Source organism: Mustela nivalis, assembly GCF_964662115.1.
Source record: "Mustela nivalis genome assembly, chromosome: 14".
Classification (NCBI taxonomy): Eukaryota; Metazoa; Chordata; class Mammalia; order Carnivora; family Mustelidae; genus Mustela; species Mustela nivalis.
Window position 1 is genome coordinate 39213577 of NC_139033.1, and position 26837 is coordinate 39240413.

The 26837-nt window shown below is 38.2% G+C and overlaps 2 protein-coding genes across 11 annotated transcripts in view; one reads left to right on the plus strand and one right to left on the minus strand.

The window, feature by feature from the left end:
* The window catches only part of CCDC68 (coiled-coil domain containing 68), a 96492-nt gene extending 85492 nt beyond the window's left edge, over window positions 1–11000 (plus strand). The window contains exons 13-14 of one of the 3 annotated variants that reach the window (XR_014302931.1): window positions 3136–3257; window positions 10628–11000. The gene's annotated coding sequence lies outside the window, so the exon portion shown is untranslated. The remainder of the gene's footprint in view (window positions 1–3135; window positions 3258–10627) is intronic. The other 2 variants (XR_014302932.1, XM_082699646.1) reach the window with 2 other exon arrangements.
* RAB27B (RAB27B, member RAS oncogene family) overlaps window positions 6578–26837 on the minus strand; it is a 206502-nt gene continuing 186242 nt past the window's right edge. For all 8 annotated transcript variants that reach the window (XM_082699654.1, XM_082699658.1, XM_082699656.1 and 5 more), the window contains 5 exons: window positions 24122–24293; window positions 22364–22449; window positions 17658–17761; window positions 14300–14423; window positions 6578–12824 (listed from right to left, as the gene is read on the minus strand). In XM_082699654.1, the coding sequence (XP_082555780.1) occupies window positions 12635–12824; window positions 14300–14423; window positions 17658–17761; window positions 22364–22449; window positions 24122–24293 (676 nt within the window). In that variant the 3' untranslated portion in view covers window positions 6578–12634. The remainder of the gene's footprint in view (window positions 12825–14299; window positions 14424–17657; window positions 17762–22363; window positions 22450–24121; window positions 24294–26837) is intronic.

Genomic DNA, 26837 nt, shown 5'->3' on the forward strand with positions numbered 1-26837 from the left:
ATTTTTATTTGATTGTTCATGACATTATAACCCTTCATAAATGGATTGTTTTGGCCAATGAATAGATTAAATTTAGATAGCTCCCTGAATTTTTCTCTTGATTTTCCCTGGATCCAAACTGATGGAAAAAGTAATCTATTAAGTTTTTATTCTGAATCTGAAAAAATAGCAGAATTATTATAAAATTACACACACTCCTCAAACATTTTCTTATTTCTTTATTTTGAAAATTTTCACCTCTCCTCTGAGCTGGGAATAACTATAGAATCCTCATCAATATTGAAGTAGGGACCCAGTCCATCAAGAACTGAAAATTCCCGGGGCGCCTGGGTGGCTCAGTGGATTAAAGCCTCTGCCTTCGGCTCGGGTCATGATCTCAGGGTCCTGGGATCGAGTCCCACATCGGGCTCTCTGCTCAGCAAGGAGCCTGCTTCCTCCTCTCTCTCTCTGCCTGCCTCTCTGCTGCTTGTGATCTCTGTCTGTCAAATAAATACATAAAATCTTTAAAAAAAAAAAAAAGGACTGAAAATTCCTTCAACTAATGTCATCATTATCATTCTCCCCACTTCCTCCCTTCTTTACTTCCTCACTTCATTAATTTTTTTAGTGGGAAATATTAAAGATGCAAGAAATATTTAAATAACCATATCTTGCTGGGGGGAGGGGGGTTGGGAGAAGGGGGGTGGGGTTATGGACATTGGGGAGGGTATGTGCTTTGGTGAGTGCTGTGAAGTGTGTAAACCTGGTGATTCACAGACCTGTACCCCTGGGGATAAAAATGTATGTTTATAAAAAATAAAAAATTAATAAATAAATAAATAAATAAATAACCATATCTGATTGCTTTGTTATTATTAAAATATATAAGTGATAAAAATTGAACTAGAATTACAGAAAATTGGGATTTATCCTAGGCATGCAAGGTTGGTTTATCGTTTGAAAATCAATCAGTATAATTAGCCATATACACATAACAAAGAACAAAAGCTATGTAATTGTTTTAATAAGTGAAGGAAAGTATTTGACAAAATTCAGCACTCATTCATAATAAAAACTTAGCAACCTGGGAATAAGAAATTTTACCATTCCGATAAAGAGCATTTACAAAAAAGCCTTCGGTAAATATAACTAATGATGAAAAACTAATGGTAAGACGCTTGCTCTCACCACTTTTCTTTTTTTTTTTAAAGATTTTATTTATTTATTTGACAGAGAGAGATCACAAGTGGGCAGAGAGGCAGGCAGAGAGAGAGGAGGAAGCAGGCTCCCTGCTGAGCAGAGAGCCAGATGTGGGACTCGATCCCAGGACCCTAGATCATGACCTGAGCCGAAGGCAGCGGCTTAACCCACTGAGCCACCCAGGCGCCCTCTCACCACTTTTCTTAAACATTATATTGTAAGTCCTAGCCATTGGAATATGTCAAGAAAAACAAAAAGGGAGAAAAGGCACACAGATTGGAAAGGAAAAGTAAAACTGTCCATTGTTGTTGTTCATATAACTGTTGATGCAGAAAATGTCAATGAATTTGCCAAGCAGCTACTAGAACTAATAAGTAAAATCAACAAAGTCACAGATCACAAAGTTAAAATACAAAACCCAACATATTAACAGTTTGGGATTGGTGAAAACATAGACCGATATATAAGTGAATAGAAAGGAGAACCCATAAATAGACTCATCTATGTGATTAATTTTTGACCAAGGTGACAAGGCCATTGAAAGGAGGCAGGAAATTCATCTAAATGGTGCTAAAAATAGTACAGGTTTTGATGTGAAATAAAATTAGTATCAATTCTTACCTCACACAATATATAATAACTAACCTAAATGGACAATATACCTAAATATAAAGCTAAGACTATAAAATTTCTAGGAGAAGACAAGGTAGGCAAGAAACTTAAATAGTACACAAAGAGTACACTATAAAAGAAAAAAATTGATAATTGGACTTGATTAAAATTCAAATACTTTGTTCTTTGAAAGACACCACTAAAAAAATTAAAAAAAAAAAATCTACAGAATGGGTGAAAATATGCACATGTATAGGATTTGTATTCCAAATATTTAAAGAACTTTTAAAACATAATGAGAAGACAAACCAATAGAAAATATTGGCAAAAATGTTTGGAAAGTCACTTCATAAAAGAAGATAGACAAATTACAAAGACACACATAAAAAGATGCTTAATCCATTAGTTATCAGGGGAATACAAATGAGAAGCTCTAAGAGATAAGCACGAAAACCACCACTAGAACAGTTAAAATAAAAAGACTGGTCTTACAGAGCTTGTGGAGCAAACAAATCATATGCTAAAGGTAGGAACGCAAAAATGGTACAAGTATTTCGGGAAATATGTAATTCCTTTAGAAGTTAAATATACACCTGCCATATGACTTAGCCCCTCCATTCTTCGGGTTTTTTTACCCAAGAGAAGTAATAGCTTTTGTCTGCATAACAACATGTATCTGAATTTTTTATGGCACCTTTCTTTGTAGTACCCCAAAGCTAAAGTCAAAACAGATATCCATTAACAGGTGAACAGGTAAACAAAATGTACATCTATGTGTTGGAATATAACTCAATAAAAAGAAACAAAAAGCACAAACAAATATAGGCAACAGTGGATAAACTTCAAATCTTTAGACTTAGTGGAAGAATCTAGAGGAAAAAGAGAGCGGACATACTGTGTTTCCACATGACCGCCAATCAGTATATGCCGGGGGACACGAGCAGAGAGAAAGATTGCATGGGAGTACAGAGAAACAGAGAGGAGACACGTTTGGTGTGTTGATATTGGCAATGTCATGGATGTGTTCCATGACAAAAATCAATACCTTGTACAATTTAAATATTTACTTCAATAAAGTAGTAAAAAAAAATTAGTAAAAAAATTAGTAAAAAGTAAGTAATAAAAAAATTTTAAGTTAATTATATAATTATATAACTATAATTATGTGTAATTATAATTATTATATATCATATTCTATATTATTATAAAACATAATAATAATATAGAATATAATATATTAATATATTATTATGAAATATAATTATATAATTAGTAACTATGTTATTCTTGAACCACTTCGTCAGGTTTTCACATAAGATTCATTCATTTTTTTTCTTTCAACAGATATTTATTGAGTGCCCTCTATTTGCCAGGCACTGTTCTAGATGCCAGGGCTACGACAGTAGAGAAAGAAGAGGACATGCATGTGTCAGGGACGAAAAAAAAGGAAAAATCTCTACCTTCATGTAAATATATTTTGGGACAAAAAAACATAATAAAGTCAGAGACAATCCCATGGACAGTAAAGAAAAATAAAGCAGAACACAGGGGTCGGGAGTTACTGGGGGGGAGGTCTTGTGGTTGCAATTTTAAGCTGGGTGATAATTTTAAATGTAACTATGGATTGGTCATTTAAATAGGATAGTCATTTTTTTAAAAAAAGATTCTATTTATTTTTCAGAGAGAAAGACAGCACAAACTGGGGGGAGCAGCAGACAGAGAGAGAAGAAGACTCCCCACTTGAGCAAGGCGCCCATTTCGAGGCTCGATCCCTGTACCCTGGGATCATGACCTGAGCCAAAGGCAGATGATTAACAGACTGAGCCACCCAGGAGTCCCAGGATAATTATTTTAAATAAAACCTCTCTCTTTAAAGATAATATTTAAGCAAAGATAGGAAGAAGGCTAGGAAAGTGACCAAAGGTGTTATTTGGTGGAGGAGGGGTCCAGGAAGAAGCAAGCACAGGTGCACCGGCTCCAGAGGACAGGCAGACCCGGTGTGTCCCGGAATAGCCAGGACATCGGTGCAGCTGGACTGGCAGCTGGAGAGCAAGTCCCAATATTGTCTAAATCATTTTCCACGCAATATGTTCTTTCACGTGTCCTTTGTAGAAATCATTCCTCTTATCTGAATAATAACTTATCCTTCCAGTTCTTTGAATTCTGAGCAGTCGTCAGCTAATGAGTTTTGGGAATCTGTATCTCGGTTCTTGTTTGTCTATGTTTTCCTAACATACTGAGAAAGCCCGTGTTTTCTGGAAGGCACAGTGAAGGGAACACTCTCGTGAGGTTCAGCCAGGTGGTCTTATTTTGACTTTATGCTCTTGGCCTAGAGGACTCAGGAGGAAGTGCTCTTGGAGTCAAGGGAGGAGAAGAGGGTCCATAAAGTTAGGTAATATGCATTCATAATCCAAAAACTAACTAGCACGACTCCAAATCACTCCTTCTGCTGCTGCGGCTGCTTCTTCTTCTTCTTCTAATCAGTGAATGAGTCAGGATATAAATTTCTCTGGACTCAAGCAAACAGATTGAAGTTGTCTGCTGTTAACCAGGCTGCTATTTTTTAAAAAATCTTTTTGGTAAGGAAGAGTCATTTTCTCAGAGACTTACATAAGTGATTTCAAGCTTTGATCATTTCCACAATCTGATTATTATCACAAAACATTTCTTTTTAAAATGTTCTTTTTTTTTTTTTTTAAAGATTCCATTTATTTATCAGAGAGAGAGAGAGAGCGAGCACAGGCAGACAGAATGGCAGGCAGAGGCAGAGGGAGAAACAGGCTCCCCGCTGAGCAAGGAGCCCAATGCGGGACTCGATCCCAGGACACTGGGATCACGACCTGAGCCGAAGGCAGCTGCCCAACCAACTGAGCCACCCAGGCGTCCCACAAAACATTTCTAATACCTATTCTATCACCTTAGTCAAATTCTAATTTGCCTCTTGGCTTTGTAAAGCATAACATAAGTCACCTAAATGAGCTTCGAACAGAAGAACAATGCTCACATTCTTAGAATTATACTTTTATTTATTTTTAATTTTAATTCTAAAATTTTTCAAGGTTTTTTTTTTTTTCCTTCAATATATTATTTATTTATTTGACAGAACACAAGTAGGCAGAGCGGCAGGCAGAGGGAGAGGGAGAAACAGGTTCTCGGATGAGCAGAGAGCCCGAGATGGGGCTCCATCCCAGGACCCTGGTCATGACCTCAGCAGCTTTTTAATCAACTGAGCGATCCAGGTGCCCCTTTATTTATTTTTTTTTTTACGATTTATTTATTTGAGAGAGAGAGAGAGAGATACCATGAGCATGGGAAGTGGCAGAGGGAGAGGGAAAGAGGAAGCAGATTCCCCCGTGAGCAGAACACGATGTGGGGCTCCATCCCAGGACCCTGGTCATGACCTGAGTCAAAACCAAGCATGGACATTTAACCAACTGAGCCACGCAGGCACCCGCAGAATTAGAATTTTATATTAGAAATGAAATTGTTCTTGGTATAAGAGCGCGAATAATCCAATACCTTATATACAGTTTTTTTTAAAAGATTTTATTTATTTATTTGACAGAAAGACACAGGGAGAGAGGGAACACAAGCAGGGGGAGTAGGAGAGGAAGAAGCAGGCTTCCCACGGAGCAGGGAGCCCCATGGGGGGCTCGATTCATGTGATCATGACCTGAGCCGAAGGCAGACACTTAACGACTGAGCCCCCCAGGTGCCCCTACATACAGTTTTTTAAAAGTTTCTCTTTTCCTCGTTAAAGACAATGAATGTCAAGATCAACTTTTTTCCCCAACTCAAGATGGAGCATGCTGTGACTATTTGAAAATCCTATAAGACCATTAGGAAAAGCAAGTCCTTAATGACTTGTCACAAATCAAGATTAAGATGAAGCCGAGGAGGTGGGGTGGGCAAAGGTTCTGCCTCTGTGAAACAGCATGATTGCTACCAGGGAGTCAAGTGGAAAGCATGGTGCCAAGGATTTATTTGCTTGCAGTGGGAGAGTTGTTTATCTTTAAATTAAAAACTCATCATTATCTTGGCAAAGACTCTCTAACTAACATAGGGAATGAGCACAACACTGGGAACAAGGCAGCTTTTGCAAAGGAACATTTAAAAGGAAGCTGTATGGCCGTGGTCTTCAACTGGCCTTGAACATTAGTTCTTGCACCAGCCTGGGACTAAGGAAGTTACCATCACCTGCCTCAGCATTTTATGATGAGGAAGAAAAAGCACCCGGAACAAAAATAACCCGGAGCATAAAAAGAGTAAATATAAGAATATGTTAATGCTTTACTAAGGACAGATACCATTTTGAGGTTCCAGTGGACATAGGGACAAGAGCCATTGATTAAATAAAGGATCCATTAGGTGAAAGACAAGACATGCCTGCTTCTCAAAATTTGCTAATGAGGCTTAAAGACTAAGTCATCTGAGGGATATTAGCCATGATTTCCAAGACCTGTTGGAAAGAAAAGGAACCGGGAAACAAGTTCATAAGCACTCGAGGTGCTTATGCGTCATAGAATACTTCAACATGTTAACTGCTAATTTTACACATGGATCTCTCAAAATTACTAGAACATTTTCCTTGCAAAACCCAGTCTTTAAACAAATAATAAATGAAAAATTTTAGATAGACGGATAAAAATCACTTGGCTAAATCCAAGTCACTTCTTATTTCCGAGTTCCTAAAGGATACCATTTTAAACGGGAAACAAGTTCCGTGTTGAAACCGATGTAACATTCAGCTTCGGCCCCAAAATAAGTTTGCTTTGAGTCCACAAAATAATTGATAAAAATGCATTTTTATTATTGAAAAATGTGCAGAAACAATCACTGAATACAGTTGGCCACCACAGTATTCAAACCCAGACACCACAAAATCATTGGATGCTATGATATCTGAAGCCACTAGAACTTCGGTACAACAAAATAATGATCTAACAGTATTTGTCAGGCACCACAGTCTACCTGGGGACACAGAATAAAAACTCCATGTTGAAGGTTTTAACTTACATTTTTGGCACTAGACAAAACAGACCCATGGAGACGACAGACAAAACAATCCAAAGTGCTTAGCCTAAAAATGAGAATAATATCACTTAAAGGTAGACCGTTGGAATACAGTGAAGCACTTCAGTATTATCTTAGAACATTGTCTATATTTAACACATTAAGCAGGATAACTGATTTCTCTTAGGCAATTTCAGATGCAGTCGGTATCTTTTACAAGGCAATGGACACAAAAGCCCTACTTGTACAAGGAGGATTTGACCAAGATGTAATTAATATACTATCTAGAATGCAATTGGACTCCTTGGAAGAAATGCCAGATGACATATAAAATAAAATAGAACTCGCATTTTTTCAATAACTTGAGATATATTAAACATTTTTAATCAAATACAATGATCTCAAGCTGCTTAACCATTGATTGCTTCCAGCACCCACTACTAAAATTAGTGTTTCGTCCCTGCTATGTCATTTCTTCTCACAAGTGGTTTTAATTACTGTAATTTTTTTATTATGCTTAGCTTATGATAATATTGCCTGTTTATGAAATGGAACGTAATTTACAAACTGATTTCTTAGATTCTCCTTGGAGCCTGACATGAACCCGATGGGGCACACAGGGTTTATACACTCCCTCTGAGAAGTCACTATGCTATTCAATGACATGCTCATGGTCCCCAAATTGTTCTTTCTGGCTACTTTCCTTTCTATAATACTGAGCTTCCTCTCAAAGAGCATTTGGAAAAATAACCCGGAGCATAAAAGAGTAAATATAAGAATATGTTAATGCTTTACTAAGGACAGATACCATTTTGAGGTTCCAGTGGACATAGGGACAAGAGCCATTGATTAAATAAAGGATCCATTAGGTGAAAGACAAGACATGCCTGCTTCTCAAAATTTGCTAATGAGGCTTAAAGACTAAGTCAGCTGAGGGATATTAGCCATGATTTCCAAGACCTGTTGGAAAGAAAAGGAACCGGGAAACAAGTTCAAATGACTCAATCCAAAGACGATTCCTTTCTATAATTTTTCTTCAAAAGCTGACACCCTTTTAAATAACCCCACTATTTTGTTGCTAATGTTTTTGCTTGTTTTTTGTTCTTTCTCTATGGGAAGCTAGAAAATATCCCAACCAATACACTATTGGTAAAAGGAGATCTGTAGAGAAGCATCTTTGTGATTCTGCTCCTTGAAAAATTAGTCAAAGAGCAATTTATGAGAAAATTAAATTCAAATTGAGCAAACAACATGTTTCAAAGTTTCCCAAATTTTGATACCACTAATGAAATACTTGGTGTTTAAATGTGTTTATTAGCTTAGTTCTAAGGGCATAAACTTCCACTTGATAGATTGAAATGACAGATAAAAATTTGCCTTGGATCGAGGTACAAAAACTCCTCTGGTTACTAATTCTTTTTCATTGTCTACCTAAAAATCAGACTCGAAGTACATGGTCTTCTCTGTGTCTATACTATTTAAGAACACTCATCAGACCACGTTGAATTCTAACCTCTCTTTATAGTTCTTCCTCAACAATGTCATCATGGTTAGATCTCCACCCAATAATTCTAAGGCAATATATTCCTAAAGTTCCGTAGATTTCTAACAATGATTTTTATCAGTCCTATTTTATGAGACAAATATCTTCATCGGTTTATAAAGCATTGAAACAACATTCATCTCAGATAATACTCTATTTCTACATGCCATGTTTAAGAACTCTGCACTCTCCCCAGAAATAAGTTTATATCATATTGGTCAAAGAGCAAGAAGAAAATATAGTTTTTGGTGAATTCTCAGACAGCTTTTTTAGATATAGACAGCATCTTGACATCTTTAGAGATCAAAATTTTCCCTAAAATATTCACATACACTAGCCTTTTTTTTTTTTTTTTAATGCTTTAAAGCTTGGTGATATAGAATGAAAGACAACTTGTCCCTCCCTTTGGCTAACATCAGCTCTCAGATCTCTCTTTTGAAGAGTTAATATCTCAGGAAAACAGAAAGTTCAATATTATTCTTTAGTTTAAGTTTGAGATTATGACCCCAAGATTCTTTGTTGAAGAGAATTTTCCCTTAATGTTTTACTATGGTACACACTGAGGAAAGCACATGTACCCTTCTTTTAAAGTGAACAGAGATACAGAACAGTGAATAATCTTGTGTCATGGACACTGGTTCTGGGTTTCCAGTAGACCTATTCACTGTGACACATATTGCTTCTCTTTCTAGCTGATGAGTGTAAATATAAGCTTCATCAAACTTGTTGATTTCCAGGCAATTCAATTTACAGTTTGTAGAATATTTTGGCTGTAATAATTTATTGTTTATATAGTGATGTGCTTCTCTATGGTCAAGCTTCTCTCTCTTACAGAGGAGATAAGAAAGCTCTGATTAAAACTCTTGCCCAGTTCATTTTACCTGTACAGGTTGGCAGAGCATACGTATGCTAGAAAGCATAACAAAGACACCTACTGATACATCGAATGGGCCTTCTGGTGAAAAACAACAGATGAAATATTTACTTCAGAAAATGCTGGTTTTGAGTTTTTTGCAGTGTGTAGCTGATACTATGGAAATGATAGCAAATCAACTTGAGTGGTGACTTGCAAGAATTCTAAAACTTATGTAGAGACCCACAAGCTCAGTTCCTACCATTTTCTGCCAATTCGTGACTTGTGACCCTTGTCATATCAAGACAAACACGTTTTCTCAGCTATTTTTTGGTACATTTTTCAAAGGAGTTTTCTTTTTTTGTATCAAAAGGTAACCTTGTGCTCACTCACAGTTGAGTTTCAAGCAATGCCCACTTCCACTCTGTGAGAGGCTTAGGAGACTTGGAGATGGTGGTAATTATCTCCAGATTCTAATAACATCCTGTCCCCTTGCTGAAGATATCAGAGTGCCTTTAGCTGCATTAGTGTCTCACTGAGGCCTTCCTCAAATAGGATACGATAGGAAATGAGCTGTGTGGCTGGAGACAAATTTGGTCATAGAGGTATTCGAGGCACTGTGTTAGAGCAATGTAAACATCAAACTAGTGTAAGCACTCCAGAAATTATTTCTATATCAGAGAGGAATTTCATGTACATTTTAAATATTTCCCCCCAATACAATATAGTTTACCAAAGCATTTGGGAGATAACAAATAACAGGATACATCTTGGCTAAAAATTCATGCTATTTTGGGTTAAAGGAGGTATGCCATTCTTTAAGCCTGTCTGTATACTTCATGTTCCCAACTCAGCTTGAACCTGTAAAATGAATTCTACATAATAATTAATTCTGTAATAATAAGTAAAGGAATTTCCTGTAATGGTGACATAGAATTTGGGATCAGATGTCAAACTTGACAGAGAAAATATTTTCTCAGATCAAGTATTTATTTATTAGAGAATACAACTTTAAATTACTTTTCTTGTCTTCTTTAAATTTCATGCCTCTTAAGATTGTTGCCCAATAATTGTTATTTTTATAGGCAGAATTCTATAATTAAAGGCATCATCACTCTCTGCTTCATGCTACGGCTATCAAATAATGATCTTAAAATAGACCCTGAAATAAATGCCTGTCAAATAACTAGCAATGACAGAATCTTGGCAAAAGTCAGTCAGTCAGTCATAGAACTGGAAAAAGAGAGAAACAAAAAAATCCAAAATAGAATACCTTTAGGATTTCATAAAGGCTCAGCATTCTCTCTCATGGGAATGCCAGAGACATCACAATTTGAATCCAAAGGCGAGTTGATTAAATAGCCGTAGAAGTTTACCAGATTTGGCCACAGCATTGATTAGAGTGTTTCTGCTCACTTTCCTTTCAGTCAAAATATCTCAGGTGTTGGCTGAAAGTTTTTTATCCTCATGGCTCAGGCACTGAGGTCATGAAGCACATCACAGAGAAAAACAGCATTGGAGGGAATACCCAAGCACAGTGGAACTTAGAAGCTGGTATCATGCTTCCGAAGTCAGAAGAACTGAGAAGTTCACACTGAGAATTTTGTAAGAACACTGTAGACAATCTCTCGGATCTGTGTTCCTAATATGAATTCTATACCAGATTTAGACTGTACAGAGAGGTTCAAGGGTAAGGAGAATGGGGGCTTGGGTTTTGGTTTTCTAATGTTTATAATTTAAAAATATGGCCAGAGTATGGAAAAATGAAGTTTAATTGGCGCAATTTTACAGAAAGAAGTACCATCTTATCAAAATTATATAGTCATGATAAAAAGAGAAATTGAAGCATGATGCCTTTGTTATTGATGAAATGGAAATATTTAAAGAACAATTTAATAGGAGTTGCTTATGCTTATCAAAAACAAAGATTAAGAAAACAATGTAATATCAGTTTAGGCACTGTAATAAGAACCAGCCAATGGAAAATACTTTTGTAATGATTTTTAAAAAGAAAAGGCAGTTTTATATGAAAAAATAAAGCAATTAACCAAATTTTTGGAGAAAAGATACAGATCCACTCCTGCCCTGTCCCCAAATATAGTTCAGATGTGGGTATTCTGCCTCAGGCAGATGAAAACAAATGTGAAATATATTGTAATATGGCATGAGGTATCATTAATTTTTATGTGATGAATGACATGAAAACTCAAGAGTGACCATAAAATCAATCCATCATCCTGAAGTTGTTGATCTACAATGTGACACACCTATAATTTTTGCAATTGATTCAAAAGTCAGGGTGGGTGTGGAGAGTAGAAGTGTGATTTAGAGTTTCCAGTGCTTTTATAAATTAAAAAGAAACCCACAATTATTTGTCACTTTTGTTTTCATATCACCAACATATTTTATCTAAAAACAATTAAGGCTAAATACTTTTCCTCGACTGCATTTTTAAAGACATATTTAATAAATGACCATCTTTAATTTCCCCTTGGGACCATTTACTAAGAAAAATGAAATGTGAAACTGAACACTGAACTGATTTCCAAAATTTTGTTGGAAAGGGAAACCTCTGGAGATTCTCTTAATCCCAACTGATAATGTCAAACTTCTAATTAGCTTGAGGGAAATTTGGCTAAATGATCCTTCCAGACTTCTGTAACAGACACATTTAATTTCATTTGTCCAAATGCCATATTTTCATACTTTCTTTTTTTCTCTTAGGCCATTTCTCTTGTACTTTGTCATTCACAGTCCTGTTCTTGTCTATCAGCCATTTATTAAGAATAGAAAAATGACATTAATGCACAATCTCCCACATTTTAACAGAAGTCTGATCTATAATCTCATAACCTTACCAGTGCTTGAGTCACCCTAGGACAGCTTGTTGGGTGGACATAGTAATGTCATTATTAGTGATCCATTTAGAATTGTTCCTTGTATACCCATTTTTAGCTAATATGTTCCACGAATGCAAAACTAAAAGTACAAATCAAATTCTACTTAAGAAGTAAATCCAATCTTTAAAAAAAAAAAATCGTCTTTCTATATTCTCCCTTTCGTGGCCTATTCTTTTCTCCCACGTGACATGGTCATTTTTGTTGTGACTTAAAACTCACTGATACCATCTTGAATACTTTCTTATATACTCATCTTCTTCACCAAAAAAACCACAAAAACAAAAACAAACAAACAAAACAACCCTCCAAAATTGTGCGTCCATGACCGTGAGAGCACATTAGGAAATCTCTGATCTTGTTTGAATTCTTTTGAACACCGTTGACTATTCTGGGTTCTTAAAATAGATTTTTCTGGCAGAAAAAGAAAGACATGCCATTATGCATGGTCTACTCAAAAACAATTTTGTGGTTTGTCGCTGTTTTTTGGAAGTAATATTTGGGTGGGGTTTTTGATGATCAGTTCCTACGAAGTGTCTAGCAGCCGCATTTCTTCTCTGCTGGCTTTTCCCCATCTAGCTTTCCAGAGTCTCCACCATTGACTGTGTCGGGAACTTGTGTCTTCTCTACACACTGTTCCATCCGCTTCATGATTAAGTCCAGAAGGGTTTCCACAGCTTTCTCCACATTCTGGCCAGTTGCAGCACTCGTTTCAAAATATGGTATACTTGCATCGAAGAGGTGACGCATTATTTTTGAGAGGAAGAAATCAGAAAAGACACAAGAAGATGTACACATGAGGAACACAGGCAAAAACATGGCTGGCTGAGAGATGGTGAAATAATCATGGTTTCGCCCACTGAGTTGGAAAGCACCTTTTTTCTCTCAGTGAGTAAAAATGGATGGGCTGCTCTCTCATATGGGTATAACAATTTTATGGACAAGGAAATAGGAGATACCTGGGAATTTGAAGCTAGGGCATTATCACCATTTCACAAAAAAAATTAAGAGGGTAGAAATACCTAAACTAGTAATAAGATATCACTTCCCTTCTAATCAATTATCTGGAAATTTGACTTAGGAATTAAGCAGGCACTGAATAGAAGATGCATGTAAATAAATAGTCTGTATTTAAGTGGAATCAAAAGTTATACATTTTTAAAGCTTTCATGGAAAATTCTTCAGCAAAAAATTGGCAGGTAGGATGAAACTGCTTTAAATTTAAAGTTGGGGGCTGGTGCTTGGGTGGCTCAGATGGTTAAGCATCTGCCTTTGGCTCAGGTCATGATCTCAGGGTCCTAGGATCAAGCCCCACATTGGGCTTTCTGCACAGCAGGGAGCCTGCCTTCTCCTTTCTCTCTGCTTGCCTTTCTGCCTACTTGTGATCTCTCTGTCAAATAAGTAAATAAAATCTTTTAAAAAAATTTAAAGTCTGGGGGTTGCCTGGGTGGCTCAGTTGGTTAAGCAACTGCCTTTGGCTCAGGTCATGATCCCAGAGTTCCAGGATCGAGTGCCGCATTGGGCTCCCTGCTCAGCGGGGCGTCTGCTTCTCCTTCTGACCCTCCCCTCTTATGCTCTCTCTCTCTCTCTCTCATTCTCTCATTCTGTCTCCTTCAAATAAATAAAATCTTTAAAAAAAAAATCCAAAAATGTAAAGACTGTTGGAAGTCAACTTATCATTGTAGGGGGTTTTTAATTCTTTTTTTAATCTGCCATTTAGGCTCAGGCTAGGATAAGAATTACAATATTATGTCCTGGTCAGGTGTTATTTCTTAGAGTTTTGGAGCTATTAGCTATCCTGTTGAAGATCATGAGCTCTGATCTCAGACTGCCTGGGTTGAATTCAACCTCTGCTACTTACTAGCTACCTGGTCTTCCATCAGTTACTTAATCCTTCTATGCCTTGATTCTTCATATATAAAACGGGATGATTCTAGATCCCCTATGTATGCTTATGAGAGGTTAAATGAGTTAAAGTCTAGGGACAGTTGTTAGCATATACTAAGTATCCAGTAAATGTTAGCTGCTATTACTAGCAAGGACTCGATTTGAAAGATCACATACATTCCCCTGAAAGATCTTTTTCATTCAGGGGCCATTACTGATTCAAGGGGATTCCTTCCAGTATCAACCTCATGTTCCTGCTCCATTACTAAGCAGCAGTGGGCAAGGTCAGATGACACATCTGTGTCAATGACTTACCCGTATTTGTCAGCCAGCTCCCGGGCTTGCCTTTCATTGACTTCCCTCTGGTCTGGCAGGTCTGCTTTGTTGCCAATTAATACTATATCTGGATTTTCACAATAAGCATTTGCTTGCAGTTGGCCTTAGGAAGAAAGCAGACGGACCCAGCACGTTAGTTATAAACAAGTAATGTCAGATGATTGCTCGTACTCTGAAATCCTTTTCTTTTTTTCCTACTTCAAATTCCTAATTTAATTGTTCACCTCCAACTTGGCTGCTTGCTAGTTAGATCATATTAGCCAAGCGACTTAACTTCACTCAACTGCAGCTTCCTTGGCTATAAAATGAAAGAAGATGATGCCTCAAAAATTGCAGATTGTGAATAGGCATAATGCTGGCTATGAACCACCTATGATCACTTATCAGTGCCCTTGTATACCTGGGGATACGTTCTCCAAGATGGACATACTGCTTCAGACTCTTTGTTCCTCAGATATAAGTAGAGATAATAGAACAGGAATTTTAAGTGTGTAAGTCTGCTCTTTCCTCTAAGAGGCTGCTACTTTTTCTTTTTTAAAGTGGGCTCCACACCCAACATAGAGCCCAATGCAGGGCTCAGGGCTCATGAACCTGAGATAAAGACATGAGCTGAGATCAAGAGTCAGATGCTAAACTGACTGACATCCAGGCACCCCTAGGCAGCTACATTTCTATCTCCTAAAGTCCAAGGTGATGATCTATTAGAACAGAACATTTCTGAACCACCACAAATTCATGGAGAAACCATTTAAAAATATTTATTTTTTTTTTTTTAAATTTTGACACATAGAGAGAGAGAGAGAGAGAGAGAGAGAAGAGGCAGCTAGAGAGGGAACATAAGCAGGGGGAGTGGGAGAGGGAGAATCAAGCCTCCTGCCAAGCAGGGAGCCCAATGCTGGGCTTGATCCCAGGGCCCTGGGATCGTGACCTGAGCTGAAGCCAAATGTTTAGCCACTGAACCATCCAGGCATCCCTCATGTAGAAACAATTTTAAGACACATGGCTTGTTCTTCCTTTTCTCCAGGACACACTGTGTGAAAGAGAGAAGAAAGAGGGAGGGAGAATGGGAAGGAGGGAAGGAAAGAAACGATAAGAAATCTGCGAACCTACGCTTCTGAAGTCATGAGGATTACTTTAATTTCTCTCTCAAGGCCTGCTGTACGCAACTCTGCTGAGGAGGAAGACAAGGCTTGCCTGTAACACTGATTATTTGGGTGTTCAATATTAAAGCGTCATAAGATATGCCCATTAATTACCTTAAATTACCTTAAAATGTTTTTTTTTAATAAGGAAGAATTTTATATGCCTTGTAAAAGGATGAACAAATCATTCTCTGAAAGACTCTAATAATCTTATTATCTCTTTATCTCCTCAGAATCTAATAATACCACCAAAATTTAGAGAAAGAGATACAATAATAAAAGGAAATAGAGACAAATCCCAGGAGAGACCCTCAGTTGGAGAAGCAATGAAGGAAGGCAGAATTTGTTGGTATTTGTCCTCATGGTAGCAACCATATTACTGAACTCACGTTGAAAGCAGAGATAGGTATTTATTATAAATAATATAGAATAGAAGTGCATATTTTTGGAATATTCTGTGCCAGACACTAATCCCAGCTTGGGTTTACTGTAATGGAACAAAGCCAACAAAGTCTGCACTTTCATAGAGCTCACATTCTAGTGGCAAAGAGTCAAAAGGACAAGAAAACAAATACATAATATAACGTCACATTGTGGCATGACAAAAGAGAACATAAAGTGTACTGAGGAGACACAAAGTAGCCAAACATACCAATTTACTTATTTTTTTGAAGATTTTATTTATTTATTTAAGAGAGAGCCTGAGCAGGGGAGCAGGGGCAGAGGGAGACAGAGAAGTAGGCTCCCCACTGAGCCCGATGCGGGACTTGAACCCAGGACCCAGGATCATGACCTGAGCTGAAGGCTGATGCTTAACCAACTGAGCTGCCCAGGTGCCCTGAAGCATACTGGTTTAGACGGGTGGTCAGGGAAGGCTTCTTCCAAGAGATAAAGTTTGAACAAACCCTGGAAGGAGATGAGAGAACTATCATACTCCATAAATGGGAGAAGAGGCAGAGAAAGTTGGAATGTACAAAAGCCACAAAGTAGGGAATGTGCTTTTTGTCCTGGGAAGAGCAAGAGACACGTTCGGCGGGAGGCTAGTGAGCTGGACAGAATAAGAGTAAATTACACAGGAATCTAAGTCCTGATCACCAAGGCCTTACAGCAGAGTGCAGGATTCTGGATTGCATTCCAAGTGAGCTGGGAGGTCCCAGAAGGACTTTGAGAAAGGGAGTAACATGATCCAGTGTCTTTTTGTTTGTTTGTTTGTTTTGTTTTTTAAGATTTATTTATTTGGAGGGGGAGAGGCAGAAGGAGAGGGAATCTTAAGCAGACTCTCCACTGAGCGAGGAGCCTGACTCGGGGCTCAATCCCACGACCCCAAGTTTATGACCTGAGTTGAAATCAAGAGTCAGATGTCCAACTGACTGAGCCACCCAGGTGCCCCAATATTTATTAAAAAAAAAAAAAAATCCCTCTGGCCACAGATAGCCCCAACAAATCTAGAAATGACAAACCATCACCAGTCCATAGAATTGCTTGTATATTCCAATAGGATTAAAATTCTTATTTGTAATGAAAATGCAAATGAAATATTTCCTTTAGTGTTACATTAATTTTTGGAAAAGAAAAATCAAATACTACTTTCCAAATACTACTATTGATCTGTCTTTAATAACTGATTAGGCCACTTTTACCTTATGTCTAAACTGTGTAGATTTTTCATTTCAAGTCTTCCTTATATCTGAATGCCCCCCCCACCAAATGTAACATTTCAATGTGAATTGATCAACACACCGTACCTTATTTCATGTGGCTTGTCTGCTCTGGAGCAGTTTCCCACCCAATTAACCCATCCATTAATTAATTCATCCATTAGTTAACCTGTGTGCAAAGGTACACTTTTTGGAGACAGCGAACCCCTCAGAAAACACTGCTGCTTTTCTCTGTCTCTTTTCTGGATTAGATGTGGCAACTCACATAGCTGTAACAAATCCTTTAAGACTAATTAGATAAGTGGAATTAATAGCCTTTCAATTGCAATAATAAAGACCTTGAATACACACACACACACACACACACACACACACACACACGCAGCCTATCACTTTGAAGGTGACACAGGAAATGCTAATCTCATGGATCCCAAGGTTAATCTGTGGAACCTAATCTGGTTCCATGTTGGAAGGCAAAGCAGCAAATAGAGTGTTAGGGCCCAAAGTGGCCAAAGAAAGTGACTTGGTCCCACTTACTCATCCAGTTTCTGACATTTAAGAAGCTCTGTTGACTGGTGAGGTCAAACATTAATAAGAAACCCATGGCATCTCTGAAAAATGCAGTGGTGAGGCTCCGGAATCTGCCAAGAAAGCACAATGGATAGTTCTGGAAGTTAGCCCACAGACATTATTATGGCCGTACATACGACACTATTTCCCTTTGAAATGTGAAATCCCCATGGCATCCCATGGATTCTCCTACAGAATTAGAGAGTGAGCAAAAAGATGGCTGAAAGGTGAGGGAAAGGCATCTGGCTGTAGACCTTTCTTAGGACTACATCCTGGCTTTATGGCCTAGAGCATTTATGCACACAGTTTGTAACATTCAATCACATGATGGCTTGCAGAGTCCCTTGGACTCTTTCTCTTGTTGGTTCACGGATTTCTTGTGGTCTATAACTGAAATGGAAGCTACTTTCAAATGAGTACTTTAACTTATATTCTTCAATCTCCTTTGTCTGTGCCTAGAAGAAAGCTAGCCCTTGGTAGCCTAAAAATGAATGCCTGTGATTATATGCAGAAAACCACAACTTTGGAAAACAATGTGGAGATTCCTTAAGAAATTAAAAACAGAGCTACCCTATGACCCTGCAATTGTACTACTGGGTATTTACCCCAAAGATACAGATGTAGTGAAAAGAAGGGCCATCTGTACCCCAATGTTCATAGCAGCAATGGCCACAGTTGCCAAACTGGAAGGAACCAAAATGCCCTTCAACGGATGAATGGATAAAGAAGATATGGTCCATGTATACAATGGAGTATTATGCCCCTATCAGAAAGGATGAATACCCAACTTTTGTATCAACATGGACAGGACTGGAGGAGATTATGCTGAATGAAATAAGTCAAGCAGAGAGAGTCAATTATCATATGGTTTTGCTTATTTGTAAAGAATAAGAAGTAATACGGAGGACATGGGGAGATGGAGAGGAGAAGGGAGTTGGGAGAAATTGTAGGGGGAGACGAACCATGAGAGACTATGGACTCTGAAAAATAATCTGAGGGTTTGGGAGGGGAGTGGGGGGTTGGGTGAGTCTGGTGGTGGGTATTAAGGAAGACACATATTGCATGGAGCACTGGATGTGGTGCATAAACAATGAATTTTGGAACACACACACAAAATTAAATTAAATTAAATTATTTTTTAAAAAGTAAACCACAACTTGTTAGTAACTGGAACTGGGGTTCTTTTGCAGGGAAAAAACAACATTGGTGGGAAGATACTTTCATAAACACTGTGGGGATAAGGCTGAATTTTAGTCTGGCACCTCTGTCTCATGAGGAAGAGGAAAAAACACTGGAGAAAGGAGGAAGAGGAAGATGATTAGGGGAAGCAAGATAAGGTCAGAGAGACGTAGTGGTTGGAGACAGAAAGCAAGAAATTCATCTCTACTGGAGGATTTTAAAGAATATACTCTGTCATGTGTTGTATAAAGTCTTCCTCTCCTCTGCTCTAACCTCCTCCACCCCAAACTCTTCAGTAAAATTGAAGGTGTGCTGAGATCCACTCAGTGGCAGGAATGGGCAAAACCAGAGACCCCACACAGGCACCACAGAAGGCTTGGGTTATGCTAATAACAGAAATGAATTTGGAAATGGGTTTTCAGAAAAGCACATAACTTTGAAATACAGACAATCCCTTCCTATCCTCAATGTGCTCCTAATGTGTGGTCTCTCTCACTTTAGCCCATTTGTGGATTCTTTGGTTTCCATGGCATTCTATTCTCAACCCATTCCTACTCTACGTATGTTCACTGAGTAATCCATTGACTTCTCTGGCTCAGTTGTCACCTATATGTTGAATGGATAGGTGTAGATTTGTCCTGTTCTTCATGCTGTGTCCAGTTGGAGGAAACTGAGGCATCTCTAACTTCAGAGTTTAAACCCAACCTGGCCCCTCCTCCTGATCTCTTCTTCTACCCGTGCATTACCATCATTGGGTTGACCACAGCTTCTCCTTCACCTGCTGTATACAATCACCAAGCGTCTCCTGATCTTCTCATTTCTGTCCATCTACTCTAGTTTTGACCCCATCCTCTTTCATCTGAGTATCTTTAACAGTCGTCTTAATAGGCTTCCTGTCTCCAGTTTTGCTTGGGACCCTCCCCTTCACTGATGCCTTCTTGCTGACTAGATAAACTCTCTGCTAAAAACATCTAAATGGTGATGCATGGCTGCATTGCTCTTAAGATGATATCTGAACTCATCAATACACTGTCAGGCTCTGCGTGAACTGACCCTAGCTCATCTGTCCAGCTTCATCCCCTGAATACCCACAGGCATCCTGATCTTCTCCTAGTTCTTAGAAAGTTCACTCTCTCCCCTGGGCTCTCACACATGCTGTTCTTTCTGTGGGTAACCTGGCCTTCATGCTTCCTCTACCTCCTACCTCTTTAGCCTGGATAAGACTCACTCACTCATACATTGTGTATGAGTGTATATATATAGTCTCAGAGGAAATAACACTTTCCCAAGCAGCCTTCCTACCACCCCCCTCCAGGTTATAGGCTCCTCCTGGGTCCAAGTCATGGCAGAGGAGGTTTTAAAAACAGAGTCTAAAGATGCTCCCTTGGTAAAGGTTTCTTTTTAAAAAATGTGTGTTATTGGTGACAGCCTGATATGCATTTCGCCGCAGTGCAATGCTGACAATGCTAAATCAACACACGCAGCATGGGATGAGTGTCATTGTCACCATGGGGGGCGGGGCATGGAAGTACAAGAGGGCCATTCTGCTTAGTGGGGCTACGTTATTTTTAAAACATGTTTGTGTGGATCTCACAGGGGTAAGCATTTCTGCATCGAACAGCAACACGAACAGGACATTCTTGTTCTAGAACAGGCCCATATCCTAGACATCCTGCCCAGCACCCTTGTTATCCCCCTTCTTCCCAAGGTGACTCCAGAGGAAAGGTCATTGATTTCCAGCTTTACTCAGCAACCTCATTCTGTCCAGTGAGTCAGTAGGGTGGAGAAAGCTGGGACCACATTTAAAAAGCAAAACAAAACAAAACAAACAACAAACAAAAAAATCCCAGAGTCACATTATTACCTTCTCCCTCACTAGGAACTAAGGCTATATCCTATAGCCTTGAGGTTTGCATAAAGTGTTCAATTTTTAGCTCGTTCCCATGATACCACTTTTATGAATAACCATAATCTTATACAGGTTATACTGCCAGGTGTTTTTAGGCACAGGGCTGAGGTGTGAGAAACTGTTTATCTTGTTGCCTGGCTACACCTTATATGTATACAGAATGCAAAATTATCAAGGGATGAATAACCTCAGTGTTACCAAGACTGTCCCTGGTTTTCCTCACTTCCCTCAGGGAGCAGCCGTCTTAGGGGGGCAGAGCAGAGCAGCCTACCATCCTGCTAGGCTGACATATCATGTGTGAGGACATATGGGAACCACATTTTCTCATATTACTTCTTCAAAAATGAATTAAATTGGTCTAAAAAACATACATCTTTGTGACAACAAAACTGACATATGAACAGAAATTCTTGTGAGGAATGACTTCAGAAGAACTAGCAGTGTTGAAGAATGTGTGTAAATGGAATTCACAGTCAAAAGAGCTAACGGAGAGGGCCCGGCACCTCTCCTGGCGTTTACACTCACTGAAAGCGAGAACACTTTGGATGCATTTCAAAAACTTAAGTGTTTACAAGCATAAACATTCTAAGACATGTGATGCAGAATTTGGAGGTATGTGCCTTCTAAACATCTTCTCTGACAATCTACTGCCAATTTTTATTTAATCTGATATTGTAAAGCTTCACTAGCTTGTGGTCTTTAGTACTTTGAAACCTTGGATCTCAAAGACACATCTTTTCATCAAATAATGCATCAGCACCTCCAGCTCTAACAAACAACCCTCTTGTCTGCTGAGCTTCTTTTGCCTTGGACATCGTACCAGAGAAGATGCTAGAAAACTGAGCACAGTCTGTCCCTATAACGTTGACAATTTTGTTGGGGTAAGAAGGCCACAGGTACATCGAAGAACCACATTAGAGACAAAAACCGAAGATTTGCCTTCTTACAAGGTGGTACAGAATTAACTGAGTAGGTTAAGGATGGTTGGATAGATGTAGGAGTTCACAGAAAGAGGGAGTTTGTTCCAGATGGGCATTTAGAAAGGCCCCACAGAGGAAGTGGTCCATGAGCCAGGCCTCATGAAAGGAGAGGATTGGGAAAGAAAAAAAAGGAAAAAAACATTCCAGCCAGAGAGCAATGGTGTAGCACAAGTCTTAGAAAATTAACCCAGTCAAGAGACAAGAACAGATAGTCTGTGCAGAAGAATGGCAAAAAATGGGAAAGGTCTTACCACCTTTTCTTCAATTCCCTCTCCAGGCTGTACTCGTAATCATGTTAATTTCCCACTTTAATTAAATTCTAGAGAAGGTTTTTTCCCCCCATTAGAAAGTACAAAGACAACACAAAACTAGGATCTCCAGCGATGGCCGAAGATCCCATTTTTGAAATCTGTACCAAATCCGCAATGCTAGTTATCGTTAATTAACTATAAATAATTTGTTTTTATTTCTTTACATAAATGTCTATTTTGGAACAAGGAGAAGAGTTGTACAACATGTGCTTTTCAAGTCAACATAACAACATTTACTTGAAAAGAAGTTTTTCTCAGCTGTTTGTAGCTAGAAACAAAGTAATTTACTATTACCGCTCTTGTCCGGCAGTGTCCCAGAGCTGGAGATGCACTTTAAATGCTTTCCCTGAGGAGCCATTTGGTCCCTGGGTATTATAAACCTAAAAGATACAATTTTCATCAGTTCATATCGCTTTGGATTTTGTCAACATTCAAATTCTCTGGGTTCACTCAGCATGTTTTTTCTCAATTACTATAATCAAAGTTCATAGTGCAGAATAAATATTTGCTCTGTTTTTTCCAGAAGTATCACATATACTCTCACTTTTAAATGTCAAGTACAAGTATGATTTTCAACACAATTTAGGCATACTGCAAACTTAAATTAGACACCTTCTGTCATTTCCTCACGGAGGGAGCAAACATTAGATTTAGGACCCAAGTTCTAAGTTCGAGTATCAACCCTTCATTTCACTGTTTTTGAATCTTATTTTCTTACAGCAAACTGAGACCCACAATCTCTTCCTTCTTTACAGAGTTACTACGAAAGTACATGACATAACGGATATGAACGTACTTTTAAAATGGTAAAAAGCTTTACTAATACCTGAATATCTCTTGCTGTGACATGGGCTTCCAAAGTGACCTACCCATGAAATGCACATAGAATTTCTCAATAAATTTTCACAAGATATTTCAAGTCTTCTTTTACTCGTCATTTTTTTCAAATGCTTTTTTTCTTAATGTTTCCATTTTAAAAATTATGGCCTTTTGGCTTCTAATTTAAGCAAAGCCTAACAACTTTAATACTTCATCAGCGCCCTCAAGTACAGTTTAATAGAGATGTTTATAGTGTGGTTTAGCATAAGCATGGTTTAGTAAAAATGTTCAAAGGGAAAACTTCACAAGGACTTATCTACCTAGGTGAGTGGAGGCATTTGGGAGGGGTGAAGTCATAGGAAAACATGGAGGGGTTGCAAGCAAGGGTGCTAAGAAGACCCTAAAATATATTGATCTTCAGATGAGGTACAGGATGTATACGGAACCATGATTTAACTCCTCAACTGTGATTTCCCTTTCTTCCCCCCAAGTCTCGAGCAAAGAGTAGATTTGAGACATCAACTAGAAGCCATAGCCATGTTGGCAATCAAGAATACCTTGGGTGGCAGTAAATCTGGCTCAGCTCATGTGTCTATGCTACGCGTCTCACATGTCACAATATCCTTACTCCTGTCATTAGCGTCTAGCATAGGAGAAGAAAGCAGTTGTAATTCTCACTTAAACTCCCTTATCTTGGAAAATAGCATGGACTGGTCTCACATTCTGTTCATAATAAGCTAGTGATTGATAGCTGAGTCTACACATAAATAAAAATGCAGCAAGCACTTACAAAGCTCATTTTCCAGCTATTTGCCAATCATTCTTTTAACTTCTCTCTGAAGAGTTGAGAAATGAACACTAGTTATTATGGAGAAACTTAACTCAGATCAAGAGTTAAGGGTTTTAAAACCCGGATCATTCAAGTTTTGAAAGACTCCTAGAGAATTCACAGAAAACACACCTATAAACCTGTAAATTATTTCTTTGTCCTATATGCTTTTGGAGACAGGTGTAGTGTCACTCCACATTTTTCTTGGCAAAATATTATTGAAAGTTGACAACATTAAGAATATTCTCAATTGAATTAAAGTGACAGGTTATAAGTTCCCTGTGATAAAAAAGACAGACACATTGTGGTACAATAAACATAGGTTCTTAATTCTATTTTTCAATGGGTCAAGGGGAAGAGAAATCAGCAACAAAGTTAACATAACAGTATGGTTAAAAACTCACCACACGTTTTTCCCGAAAGTCTATTCCTACTGTTGTAATGAACTTGGGATTGAATTTATTGTCCGTGTATCGATAAAGAAATGTCGTCTTCCCCACCCCCGAATCTCCAAGGGCCAGGAGTTTGATCAGATAATCATAGTCCCCATCGGTCATAGTGATGGTCTTGGTGGGCCTGTGTAGAAGAGGAAAAATAGTAGGTTATGATAAAACTTGGTTTCCCTCTACCTTCCTTCAAAACACAACATAAATGTACATTTCAAGGTAAAAATAGTTGGATACTTCTATTTTGTCAAATTATGAATTAACTTGCTCAAAGCAGCCTAGGGAGCAAGAGTACCTCCATTATTTCACTCAGTACAAATCTTTTTACATCCTGTCAGTTCATATGGGACAAAAACTATCTGGAACCCACAACAGTCATTGCCACAGTAGTAGTAGAAAGTAGCCATGGCTTTTAGTTTTACAGTCGGTGCCCTTTGGGGCCAGGAAGAGGAGGAAGTCACAGGAAACCAAAAAGCCAGCCCAAGATGATGCAGGTAGGCTAGGAAAACATTGAAACTACATATGGGTAAGTGGAAGAGAAAAGCCGAGGGAAACATTTTGCATCTAATCATGTATAATGAGCTTTCTATTATGTGCATGCAAAATATTCCTTTTTAATTTAAAAAATTTAACAACTGAGATGACAACCTTTAAAAACATTGATTTGAAATCATTTCAAAAGCAGTGTCTAAAAATCTTCTGTTTTGAAATACCAAAGCCTCTGTTCTCCAATGGCAAATCTGTTGTATTTGGCAAACCTGCTGAATATTTTCCAGACTTTGAAAAAGGAGAAAAGCTAGTAAGAAACATGACTATGGTAATTCTGCTAGTATTTCTCCTGCCTGAAAGAATGCCATTCGCCATTTTTCCCCTCGTGCTGACCTCTTTTGCCTCAGTCTTAATTTCTTCTGTTGTTATAAGGACTCTGGGTAAGGCCAGGGGCTATTGCCTAGAACACCTGCACTGGTGATTACCTTTGAATTACACTATCACTTACAGAATATTTAAGGAGGTTTCCACTCTGGAGGTCAGCAAAATGATTTGCCATTTGATAAAATTTTCTGGTTCGTGAGTTGTAGAAACAGGTTAGATAGTCCTACGTAGAGGAAGGCCTGCAAAGAAGTTCTTAGAAAAGTATCTCTCCTATTATATTCTACAGGTGCAGAAAACATCATACTCCCCAGTTCTGGGGCAATTAAAATTAAATTTCAATAAGTTATCCCACAGATATATCTAAAAATTGCTAGATAAGGGGCACCTGGGTGGTTCAGTGGGTTAAGACCTTCTGCCTTCAGCTCAGATTGAGCCCCACATTGGGCTCTCTGCTCAGCAGGGAGCCTGCTTCCCTTCCTCTCTCTCTGCCTGCCTCTCTGCCTACCTGTGATCTCTGTCAAATAGATAAATAAAATCTTATTAAAAAATGGCTAGATAATTTTAATCATTTTTTACCTGTAAGAAAAGGATGTACATATTCATCACTTCAAATAAAACTTTATTTTTTACACAGTCATTTTAGTTAGTGATCAAAACTAAAAGGGATAAATAATGATGAAAATGATAATTAGGTACTTAGCAAATCAGTACCATTACATCATTTGGAAGATCAGAAAAATTTTTGCATTAGAATTCTCTAAAATTTGAGCTACCCTGCCGCTAAATCCTGTTAAATATATTATGGGTGCATTTTTCTTTAATTAATGAAGTGTTTTGAGAGCTGCCAATACATAACTTCTATGCTAAACCTCTCCTCTTCTATAGTATGCTTTCTTCATTGAGTAGGACTCTCAAGGTGAATGTTTGCTGAAATGTTCTTTTATTGTTGTTGCTTTTGTTTAGTAGCTATACAAAGTATAGTCATTGCTCAGGAAGAGTTGCTTAGCTTCCATCAATAACCAGCGTTCTTCAATACAAGGATGCAGATAGCTCAGGTACTGACCTGAAATTCTTCTTGGAAAATGTCTTCATTGACTAACTACCTAGCAGTGATTAGCTCTGAGTTCAGAGGATTCTAAATATCTTACCAGGACGTTTTAGTTGAAGATGTTGCTGTTCCTAGTCTCTGAGTTAAATTGGTTGTTAGAGGAGATTGCCATCAATTCCCCCCACTTGGGTCTATCTGGGCCACCATCACTCGACCTTCTTCTCTCTTTGCCTCCCAGACTTGCCCATGTGCAACTCCTCTGAAGGGTGATAACGTCTGTCCTTTCACTAATAGAACTGAATGAAACTGCTGATTCTCTTGGGAAAGAAGGATTAAACCTATCCTGAGATATGTGACAAAAGCTAAATTCTTCCCTGAGCACAAGTCTTGATCAGGGGGAGGAAATTTAAAAAACTGGCTGCCTAAATACAAGATAAAGTTGGGGGATACTGTGGCCCCCTGGCCTGGAAAAATGAACATAATAAAGTCAAGAAGATATATCAGCGTACTTCCAATTTTTGCTTAAAGTTAACTATGTTTTTTGCACTATTTTTTGTGACAGAGTTAAGACAAGCTAAGCCTTGAGCAAATCTAATTAAATACCTCCAATATACAGTATCAGGTCCAAAAATGAAAATTTTAAAGATTTATTATCTTAGTATCTGGCATACATACACTTAAGGCTTAAAGATGGAAAAAAAAAAAAAAAAGACCTAGCTTTACAAGAGGAAATATGATTGACAGATGAGTCAA